A 12,035-nucleotide genomic window follows, 5' to 3' on the forward strand; every position below is an offset into this window, starting at 1 on the left:
AAGTGCCATTCCAAAGTATTCAAAATTTGCAAGTAGGGTGGACGAAAATAGATACCAACGCGCAAATGTGTGTATTCGGAGCAGTATATTTTTCATACTTTTCTGAGTGTTAACAAATTTCTCATGACAGCCGTCTGGGTTGCCATGTTGGTTAAAAATGGCTTCTGTCAGAGGATTTAGTAAGAATATTCCTTTCATTAGACAACAATTCCTTGCTCTATTAGGAAACACTAGTGCATCAGTGAAATTTATTTGTATTGTTGTTCTATGTAGTTATTTTCTGTCTTTCTCCGAGGAGGCAGTTCGAGTATTAAGTGTAACACCAGGTTATCTATTGCCACCTGTATTTTGGATTTGGACTGCATTTACATATTGTTTTCTTGAAATCCATTTTTGGGAAGTATGTGTGGATGTGATAACAGTTGGTCTGTGTGGGAAACTAATTGAACCCTTGTGGGGGGCATTAGAAATGATGACATTTTTTGCAATAGTCAACATGGGCGTAGCAGTTCTCAGTGCATTTTTCTATCTAATTTTGTACATGTGTACTTTCAACACAGACTTATTATTTACTGTACATATACATGGTTTAGCTGGTTATATTGCTGGTGTCTCCGTAGCAGTGAAACAAATTATGCCAGATCATATGCTAGTGAAAACTCCCCTTGGGAAACTCACGAACAGAAATATTCCATTAAGTGTGTTCTTCATGTCACTTATATTTTGGTTGGTTGGACTACTAGAAGGCACTTACCCAACTATGTTTCTGTCTGGATTACTGATCAGCTGGACGTACTTGAGGTTCTATCAGTACCATAGTAATGGAACAAGGGGTGATATGGCAGACAACTTCACATTTGCCAGGTATTGTGCTATGCTTATTACAGTTTGATAAAACGTTAATCAATATGCCGGCATCATCGAGGATCAGTGACAGGTTAGGTTTGGTTTGTTCAGGTAGTTTTTAGTATGCCTACCAAAGAACGTATAGCTTAATATGCAAGGTAAACCAAAAACCTCAACAAACCAAACCTAACATGTCACTGATCCTCGATGATGTCATTGATGTTCGTCATATTGACCAACATTTTCTACCAAATTATTTTCATTGCATTTACCACAGAGTTACAAAACATGAAAACTGATAATAAATAATAACATGTTTTTGATTATTGGTCGAGGGTAATGTGTCTTCGTAATTCCTTTATTTGTAGTTCGTTTCCTTAGTATCGTACCAAAGTCTCATTTTAAAACAGTGAATACTGTATTTCTGTGGAGTAACGGTTAGAGTGTCTGACCGTGAAACGAACGGGCCCGGGTTCAAATCCTGGTTGAGACAAATTACCGGTTGAGGTTTTTTCCTGTGTTTTCCCTCAACCTAGTATGAGCAAGTGCTGGGTAACTTCTGGTGCTGGACCCTGGACTCATTTTGCTGACATTACCATCTTCAACCATTGAGATGCTAGATAACCATCGCAGTTGATAAATCAACCTAATTAGGCTAAAAAAATCCACACACATCGCTTGTACCGAAGGAAGAAATTGGTATCCCTGCTTCCTTTTAACAACTTTTCAGTGGATTGTGTTAGCGTAGCCTATAAATCAAGCTGGTTTATCCAGGAAAAATAGACTTAGGCCTAAATTATTAGAATTTTTACTCGAAAAGTAACTTAGGCCTAAGATCATTAGTAAGAACCAATCTTCGATATTTCCCCCCCCCCCCCCACATCACATATGGGACTGACGTCGGATTTGCGTTTTGTTATGGATTAGATGGGTTAAATGAGGGGATAGCTAAGTGACATGAGGTGTAAGGTATGACAAGGTTAGTGGGTTAGCTGAGAGGATATTTAAGTGACGTGAGGCCGAGGAATGTGAAAGGTTATTTAAGGAAGCTTCCTCTCCTATATGTAGTGTGGAGAGATATCGAAATTTCACCATTAATAAAATAACTTGGCGATTTATCACAAATTGATTCATGCAATTTTTTGCTTGTTCACACTAAGAAATATCATCATATAATTCAGACAGAGTACGTATAGACCCTACAGCTGACTTCGAATTGCTAAATAGACCTCAACGTCAACTTCTTTTCATAGAGTTTTAAAGGGTAGAAAGTTATGTAGGTCTAATTGCAATTTTTATCTTCATATAAAATTCGATTAAAAGGAAAAGGAAGTCATTAAGTATGGAGTTCTTGCATTTGTTGGTAGGATACAAACTTGAAGATAAACAAGTTCAAATATTCGAGCAGAACAATATGTAGGTTATACGTAGTAGTCTATAAGAAAGAAGAGAAAAACTGGGTAATTAGCAAGGGACCGCTGGTCTTTTACAAAGTATGTGACAAGGTTAGTTGAGGGGATATCTAATGACATGAGGGTGAGGATCTCAAATCATTGCAATCTTTTCACGTATTCCTCGGCCTCACATCACTTAGATATCCCCTTAACTAACCCACTAACGTTGTCACATTCCTTGCAAAGGACCAGCAGTCCCTTGCTAATTACCAAAAACTGAAAAGATATTGATATACATAGCCTACATTTTAAGAATGCAACATAGAAACTACCCACGAATATACTGTTGTTCAGTCAACTGTCCAAAAACAGGTTTTTACCTCATAAGTGACACCAATAAGGCATCACTCATGAAGCAACTAAGCAATTCAGGGTGCAAATTAATGGGGGGGATGAGGGGATCCCCCCCCGTTGGAAAATTATCCCCCTCACAAAATATAATTTTATTGTTTTAATATGAGTATACTTTATAAAGTATAAAGTAAGCAAAGAAAATAATATTGATGTATTATCATCACCGGCAAGCTGACAATCAATAACTTAGGAATTACACATCTTATCTCAAGCCTCCTCATTGTTATAATTATTATTATGATCAAGATGCAAGACAAGCAACTCAGTGCGACCAAGCATTGAGCCATATCGAATGAGGATAATAATAATTTTATGTATGGTATTCTCGATCTAGGATTCTATCCCCCTCTCATCAGAAGTCTTAATTTGCACTCTGACTAAGCTATACTTACAAATTTAGATAACCTTAGACTGTATGGAAGGATAAATTTAGTGCAGATCAGTCTTGTAACATATAGACTGAGAATTAAATGCGTTAACTCTTGTTTCAGTTTCTTCCCTAATGTTCTTCAGCCTCCCATTGCAGTTCTGGGCAATACAGTCCATGGCTTTCTGGTTCGAGTTGGTATTTGTCGTCGTACAGTGCGCAAGTTTGATATGGCAGCAGCGCCATCAGGAATTACCATCAGCTTACCAGGCATTGATCCACACGATATGGAAAGGAGAAGGTGCAATATTACTTTTATGTTGAAAAATCTACACTGTATTTTGTTGTTTGATTGACTGTGGTTTCTGAGTTTCCAGAACATGGCATATCTATAAAAAATACTTTGACTAGGATCGCCCACACTTGAATTAGTCTTGCACCTTTAATTACACTTCATTAACAAACATATAAGATTCATATTTGAAAATTAGAAGTAAAATCAGATGAGAATCTGAACATGTCTTAATGAAATTCTCCCCCCCCCCCTCCGCCCAGGAGTTCTAAGATATACAATGACATAGAGAGAAAAATAAATGTATTATATGAAGCTGCATTATGAAAGAGTGATTACTGAATAATTAACGTTAAAGGCTAGTTCACAATAAACCATTGTCATTTCCATTCCCGGTTTATTGTGAACCAGCCTTCACTCAGGTTGTCTGCCAGTAATTAAAGTAACTATTGTAATTTAAGCAATTAGTAACGAATTTAAAAGACTCGAATGGTCGTGGGTAATGAAATTTACACATATTTGAATGAGTCTACAATAACCAGACCACAAACCATTCAGTACAGCTGAAAGATCAGCATGACCGAAATAAACAGTATCAACACAGGTAGTTGAGGCGTATATCAGATAACATGGTGAAATGTGCACATATGTGTAACAAAGAGGAGGGACACAGTCAGCACTTAATGTGATTGTAAATAGTTCTCCCATTATTGACCTCTCATTTACACATAGTTGTGTTACTGTTTAGTTATTAAGTTGAGCGATTGACCTATTTAAAAAGTGAGACTCCTTCTGTATACCACTAGTATTAAGTTTCGCACTACTCGAAAAAGATATCTTTATTGTCTTGCAGATGAATAAAATCTTAAAAATTGACTGTACAAGTTAAACTTAGCTTAATTTCTTGTATTAGGCCTAGTTAGCTCAATTTCTTGCTGAACAATTCAAAAATTGAAATTATAAAGTGTTACATTTGTGTTATTTCTTCACTTACCTCATTACACTGTTTCTGAAGACTTGGGTATTGGTATCAACTCTATAGAGTTTCTTACAGGAACTTGTTTTATGAAACGTTCATTATAAAAATTCCATCAAATTTTCTTGGTACGAAGATAATTTGCTGCAGTAGTTTCCCTTTGCTTCTTGGATCAGTGATGATTGCGACTTAATGGAGAAATAGTGGAATAATTAATTACTGAAAAGACCTGGCTCGAAACCGAGTTTCTCCCTACAAATTTCAGTTTGACTCACCAGAGTTTAAATCGAGAATTTCAGCTCGAAAATCTGCTACTGTAACCACACAATTTATGATAAACACCAAATTCTTTACAAATGCCACTGACCGCTGCCTCTCATGGCTGTTCCCTAGCAGTGTCAATAAATTATAACGCACGTTTTTCGTTATACATGTTGTTTACAGTAAACATTTAGGAGTTTTTCCCATGAAGTGATAAGAGTATCATCCCTGTTCTTTATGTAATGAAGATTCTCATCCTTAACTTAATTAAAGCTTGAGTTGCTCTCATTGAACAGTTGGTGATATGAGAATAGGCATTATCTTGCATAATAAATTACCTTTCATCACTACGGTAAAAAAAAAAATGAATTCTAACGTAATGTATCTTTCTTAATTTATTATGTATTAAAAAATTTGGATGAAATAATCTTGTAAGCATGATTGCATACCTTATCCTGGTATTTAAAATTCGTAGAGAACCTTCCAGGGTTTCATTCATGAACTACTATGAATTTTCTGTAACAAATTCTTCATGAAAATTCTTTAATTTTATTAATTTTTTACAAGAACTCATTGTTGAATATTTATCTCATTTTCACATGACTATATAATACACTGATAATATGACAACTTTTTAATCATCCAGACAATACTGTCCTCTGTCCAACATTTGTTGATGCTAAAACTAATACAAGACATGCCAAAAGAGAGACAAACCTCGCCTGGAATTACATTTTCTGAAGTCTGGTGTCTTTAGTTAAGAACTTTCCCTCTGATTATTTCTCCGTCATTGAGAGATAATTCTGTGGTACCTGTGGAACATGTTACTTTTACAGCATTAAGGTATGGTCACACGTCGCCACTTTTGCTGCACAACTTTTGTACTGCAGCTGCAAAAGTTGCGTGTCGTGTTCACACGTAAGCCAAAAGTAGCGCGCTGCATGCTACTTTTCGTGCTGCGCAACCCGAGTGCAACAAAAGTTGCAACTGGAGGTTGCGAGTCTGTTCACACACAAAGCACTACTTTTGCAGCCACAGTCATGGTGCAGGTTTCCATCTCCGTGTTGACTTCTCAATATACATTTTGTGGTTATGTTCGCATTATTAAGAAACTCATGCGAAAGCTTACTTACCTATTATTTGCTTTTCTGCCCTAACTAGAATTCAGAAATTGGCATTATTTTTACTATAAAGCCTTTTAAAACGCCTATATACTTAAATGATAACCAACAACATATTCACATAATTAATGTTGGCAACCCTCCTGTTTGAAACTACGCTACAGAAAATAAAAAAAATGAATTATATCGTCGGCAAATATGCTCAGACTGTGTTGTGCATTTAATAACTGTTACAAATAATTTATTTTCATCACATCTAACATTAAAATACATCCAAACAATAAAAGTATCATTGGCACATATGGGTGGCAACACTGGTCGCAACCACAGCAAAAGTTTCAACAAAACCGATATCAAAAATGCTGCGGCTGCAATCCTGAGAACCCTGTTCACACGTCGCTACTTTTGAGCTGCACGCAGCATAAAAAAGTAGCAAGCAGCAGGTTCTGCAGCCGCTACTTATCGGGTTGCACTGTTGTTCACACGTCGCAGTACGAGAGTTGCGCAGTTTTTTGTACTGCATCGCTGCAAAAGTAGCGACGTGTGACCGTACCTGTATGAAGCTTGTTTGTTCATATTTTTACAGACAAATTGCGCTGAAGGCTCTGAGTGAACGACTCAGTAAAGTGGAACCCCAGTCCACAACCCCCACAGTTGCATGGGAGCAAGATCGAAGCAAAGTTACAGGGGGACAATCAGCGAGCCAAGCAGTGGCGATCACAATGCCCTCAGAAGAAACACCAGCAAAACCTACAGTTACCTCACCACCTCCGGCAGAAAAGAAGGTGACTGTGGAGACTGAGTTGGCAAAAACGTGATGATGAAAAAGTGGGACACAGATTGTTGAACCTCCTTGTCAGTGAGAGAAAGAGAGAATGAATTATGTATTGTATTATGTAATATCTTATTAAGTCATTCACCCATCAAATTGTTCCACAAATTGGTGAAGACATTAACTGTTTCTCGAAGTATTATATGATTACATATTTATTTACTTTATGGTGTTTAAATTAAGCGAACAAACAAATGCTTCTGGTGCAGACTGTATCTTAAAATTCACATAGGAAAACGTAATTTTTCTATCAGTAAAAGGTCACAATTCTTTATGCTGCTTTTAATATTACTGGTACTGCAACCTCATTATGTATCTTAATAATAGCAGCATTTAAAAGTGGCATTTATTCACCACGCATGTCATTATGACTTAATAATTGTACTTCTTTATTCATAAAAAATAAAACCGTGATGTATAGATTTTGTACATATACGTACAAAATATGTAATTTTTGTTCACAAATATACAGAGTTTCGTATGTTATAGGTGTAAAGCTGTCTTGTAATTTTTCTTTTTACAAAGTACTTTTAAAAAGAAAGTAATGTTAAGTTATATAACTGCAATGTTAAACTATTGTACCGTGAATTCAATGTCAAAAGTTTTCTTCCCGTTTATTCTGCAGAAGTGATCTTAAACAAGTCGGTAAAATTCGAACTTCACATTGTTATGTGGTGTTACTTTGCAAGGTGCACGTGCTCTGATTTATTCATATTAATTATAAGAGTGACCGTTGGCTTGTTAATATTGCTTGAAGCTGTATTAAAAAGATATTTGTTATTTATTTTTTTAAGTTTAACAACCTCACATTTGAGGATGAGGAATTTTGGAGAAGCTTATTCACCGAAGATTCCAAACTATTGATCTGTATGTATAGTTATCTATGTTGATATACAAATGCTGTATAGAAATACATGCATCAATCGAGCACAAACTTTTATGGCAGAACTTTTTATTGTGGAAAAATTTGATGGAAAATGACGTGCATTTAGAATGGCTATTGTTATATAGGAAAGGTTTATGGTGTGATATGTGTTTTATCAGAGTACTGTATAAGCAAATTAACTAATTGTTGATATGGTAGGGTCAGGTGCACATCTGCTCTTTCTGTTGATCTTATGACCATGTGCGTAAACTAATGGTTGAAGATTAAAATAATATAAAATCTTTTTTGTATTGGTAATTTATTGTCTCCCAATTCACTAGCTGAACTAACTATTAATAGTCCAGTTTGCACATAGAGATATATATATGAACATAGTCATGAATACCAAATATGTTTATTATTTTATGGAAGTGGAAATAAACGATATGAATGATAGAACTCACATTGTGTGTATGAGTGTGAAAGAGAGAGGGGAGAGAGAAATTATAGTTGTAAATTTTTTATTCAGATGGGTGACAGTAAATATTATTACGTATATTCTCATTTTATAAGTCTATTTTAACGTACAGACATAAATATAAAAATTGAACCGATATTAAGGCATAAATATCAGTTTTATAAATACAAGAAATTTGATCCAGATATATTTAAAAAATATGAAATTGCAATAGGCTATCTTGCTTGTAAAAATATCAGGTTCTAATAAAATTTTAATATAAGACTTTGTTTTCTTAGAATAATTAGTATGTTTTAAACAAGTTCATACCACTTACGTTTATACAGAACTGAAGATTAACGCTTTAATAGCTTCAGGATTGAAAATTTTGGAAGGGAATTTGTATGGTTGAAAGGAAAGATGTTTTAATAAAACATTTTAGAAAATGAAAATGTTTTTCATAGCTATAAACAATAAAAATTAGATATAAATAATAATAGTAATGAGACTGTAGTCAGCATAACTAAGGAAATTTCCACTCTTGACTCATTCGTGCATTGCATGTGTCATTAAGCTGTTCTCTAAGTAGATCAAAGACAGCCTTGTCCAACTTTGGATAGATGTGTAGCAAAAATCTAAAAAAAGGATCAGCACTATTTAACCGAGCAACATAAAGCTATACATCTTGATTACACACTTTATATCACTTAGGAATATAGTTATGTGTTAAAATGAAAACGAAGTTGTGAATTACCTAGTTGACTAGTTTCGGCTTCATGTAAGTCATCCTCAGAACGAGTGAAGTCCTTTCTTCAAGAAACACATGGAAATTCTACACATCCAACCGAAAAACGAGAAATTAAACACACTAGAACAGTACGAAAAAAAACACACACACATTTTCTCAATACACAATTAAATTTCAGGATACACACTCTACACATTACCGAACACAAACGCACCCCCAACAAAAAAACTAAAGAAACCGCAGAAACAAGGACCTCACTAGTTCTGAAGATGTCTGACACAAAGCCGAAACTAGTCAATTAGGTAATTTATAAACTTAGTTTTCATTTTAACACATGAAGGTGGTTATTATAACTATATTCCAAAGTAACTTTGTTATTTAGTAAACAGAATTGAAGAGATGGATTCCAAAATGTCCTAAGTCAAATTTTTAAGATTTCAACTTTCTTTATTCTTATTCACGTCGTAATTTATCCTTTTCAAGCCTATATATATATATATATATATATATATATATAAAACGCTGTAAGTTTATTTAACAGATTCTCATAAGTCTTGACTTAGTGTCTGCATATGTTTTTTCAAACGGATCAAGGGCGTCAGTTTTATTTTGTCATCTTTCTCATAATTTGTCATTTGGACTTAGGCTAGTTCGGAATCCACCTCTTCAACTGGAGAACCCAGACTTTAGGAGCAAGAGCTAGGATTGGACACATTGTAACTTCAACATAAACAACTCAACATACAAGGTCTGTAATTCATAGAAAACAGAAACACTACAGTACATTCTTTTGGAATGAAGTGGAACAGACTTTTCTGACAAATGACAACCCAAAAATAATAACCAATTCTTTCTATTGGAACATAGTTAAGAAGACTTATATGAGACAGTGTGAAATTGGTGGCAACATTGCTACTGGGCTCACATATTAAGCAATAAAAATAACGTATAAAGTGCTCATATTTTCTATGTATAGTTCTATAAGGCCACCATTGTTGTACAGCTAGAATGTCAGCTTTCCATGTCAGGTCAAGATTCAAATACCAGTGAGCCTAAGTGAAATTATTGGTGGAAAGGCAGATTTTTGGCAAGATTTTGTGAGGTATTCCGTTTTCTTCTGTCATTCCATTTCATTATCATCTTCATGCACAAGACGTGCCATAAGAACATCAAACACAGCAGAGTAAAATAAAATTGTAATGTTGATTGGAAAAATTGAGAAGAAAAGAAAAAATAGTGTTGCATTTACCTCAAAATCAAAATTAACTGAGAAACTTAACAAGTACCTTAGTTACTTTTGCAAACAGATTGCATTGAAATAATTCTATATATTTATTACAACTCAGAAATTTGAAAGTTGCATGCAAAATGAAATAGACTGAATTTTCATCATACATTTAGGAATAGATATTTTGTTACAACATGGTGCTCTATATTACTTCAAAAGCTATTCTATAAATATGATCCACGTTTGTGATAATTCCACAGGAAGTAGCTGTGGTTTCAATATACCACAGAATTATGCAATCACAGTATTATACCGAGAGGATCAGCAGTAAAAGCACTTAAAGCATTATTACATAGTCTGGCCTCAAATATTGTTACAAAGCTTTAGTGAAATGAAAGAAAATGTGTTTAGGTAGTTTTATTCTTTTTGAAATATGTGGTAAATAGACTATTTTTACACACACTGTACTAATCCGTTTCAGAATAACCAACTTTGGCCTTCACATGCCAAGTCTTATTGGTCACTCATCTGTGGCAGTAAGCTGAGTATTCATATGAAAATTGCCTCCAAGAAGCTTCAGTCTGTTGATATTGAGGTGTGTTCTCTTTGTGAACCATGTACTCAAGCACAGATCGCAGGTTACAGTCCAAGGGATTGAGGTCAGAGCTGCTACATGATCAATCAGCAGAATATATGAAGTGTCTGAAGCCATTCCTATACAGACTTTGCCTTATAGATTGATACAGAGTCCTGCTGTAAGCTCCGTTATTCGTTCCTAAACAATATGTACTCTAAGTCCTTCACCGTTGACTCCATACCATCTCCTGGTACAATGGCGTATGTTTGACTCCTTTCTCGGATAAATAAAGTTTAGTGAAATCATCATAGCTCATCCCCCACTAAACCATGAACGAAGTTGGATGATGGTTCCTCTAGATCTTGGGAACCATTTCGTTTGCTCCTTTGCTACTGGAAGCATGCACTCGGTCATTCTGACAGTTGAAATCTCTTCAGTGGTGATCATTTTCTCGTCACTGAACAGGATTTTTCTGTGCTCAATTGTACTTCATTGAAGAAGCTGTCGGCCTGGTTGGCTCAGTTGCTATAGCGCTGGCCTTCTATGCCCGAGGTTGCGGGTTCGATCCCGGGCCAGGTCGATGGCATTTAAGTGTGCTTAAATGCGACAGGCTCATGTCTGTAGATTTACTGGCACGTAAAAGAACTCCTGCGGGACAAAATTCCAGCACACCTGCGATGCTGATATAACCTCGGCAGTTGCGAACGTCGTTAAATAAAACATAACAATTGAAAAAGCTGTTTTCATTTTCTCTCTTTGCTGCTGTTTCATCTATGCAGTTAGAAAATTACCCATCTTCCACCCATAAGGTTTCAAGCCGAGGCAGCACTTGACAGTTCAGTAGATGAACATCTTATATTAAGCTTTTTGGAAATACGAAAAATCTTAGTAGCTGATTTTCCAACCTTATGCAATGCTGGCATTGATACCGTTTTCCCAGTCCACAGCTACTTTCACTGAAAACTTCCTCATACGTTACCGAACTCACAATATAGTGCAGCTTTGTTACAAGTGTAGTGGTTTACACAGCCTTTTAAAATTTTGTAACTAGTAAATATGTTAAGATAGTGAAATTGCTAATTAGAAAATGCGCAGGAAAAGTTGAACTGTAAGAATCATTTCATATTTCAAAAGAGCCAGATGTATGATTTTGTCTTTACTCGAGCATCTGGTTTTGATTTTGCATTATTTCAACAGCATGAAGGATCATAATGTCCAAATACAGACTTCTTTTATGGATTAAAGAATTGAATCCTGGAGAAACATGGCAATGGCATTGAACAATGCAAAGAGTGAAGCACTGCTATTATCAGCATGTAGACAAGCTTTAAGACGTGCATAACTCTGAACATGAATCTGACATGGGGATTCTCTTGTAAACCAAGCATAAAAATCTTTGTACTATCCTTGCATATTTCCTGGCACATCAGTTGTACTAATAATGCACTTTTTCACATTAATATTGCAATGAGTGAGAACACCCATCATTAACTGTAATGACCCTTTGCCTGATGAAAATTTACAATTTACAACAGTAGTTAATTTTACATAAACCTGGTTGTCACATATCGAACTATTAGAGAACACTGATTTTTACATATAATACAGAACCCCACTAAGCCAAACTAATTGGTCCCATGACCTATTTAATTCAGAA

General features: G+C 35.3%; 1 protein-coding gene across 1 annotated transcript; it reads left to right on the forward strand.

The window, feature by feature from the left end:
* Positions 1-9: 9 nt before the first annotated feature.
* On the forward strand, positions 10-7,672 carry LOC138714932 (transmembrane protein 115). The gene is made up of 3 exons (XM_069847221.1): positions 10-864; positions 3,146-3,322; positions 6,258-7,672. The coding sequence occupies exons 1-3, from the start codon at positions 158-160 to the stop codon at positions 6,487-6,489; spliced, it is 1,116 nt and encodes a 371-aa protein (XP_069703322.1). The 5' UTR covers positions 10-157; the 3' UTR covers positions 6,490-7,672.
* The last annotated feature ends 4,363 nt before the right edge of the window (positions 7,673-12,035 follow it).

This window comes from Periplaneta americana, chromosome 15 (assembly GCF_040183065.1).
Source record: "Periplaneta americana isolate PAMFEO1 chromosome 15, P.americana_PAMFEO1_priV1, whole genome shotgun sequence".
NCBI lineage: Eukaryota > Metazoa > Arthropoda > Insecta > Blattodea > Blattidae > Periplaneta > Periplaneta americana.

What these genes read in the sequence shown, in the direction of transcription:
- LOC138714932 (XM_069847221.1), top strand. Translation starts at nt 158, where the DNA reads ATGGCTTCTGTCAGAGGATTTAGTAAGAATATTCCTTTCATTAGACAA. An exon ending in GACAACTTCACATTTGCCAG is followed by an intron (nt 865 to 3,145) that starts GTATTGTGCTAT and finishes CTCTTGTTTCAG; the next exon opens with TTTCTTCCCTAATGTTCTTC. An exon ending in CACGATATGGAAAGGAGAAG is followed by an intron (nt 3,323 to 6,257) that starts GTGCAATATTAC and finishes ATATTTTTACAG; the next exon opens with ACAAATTGCGCTGAAGGCTC.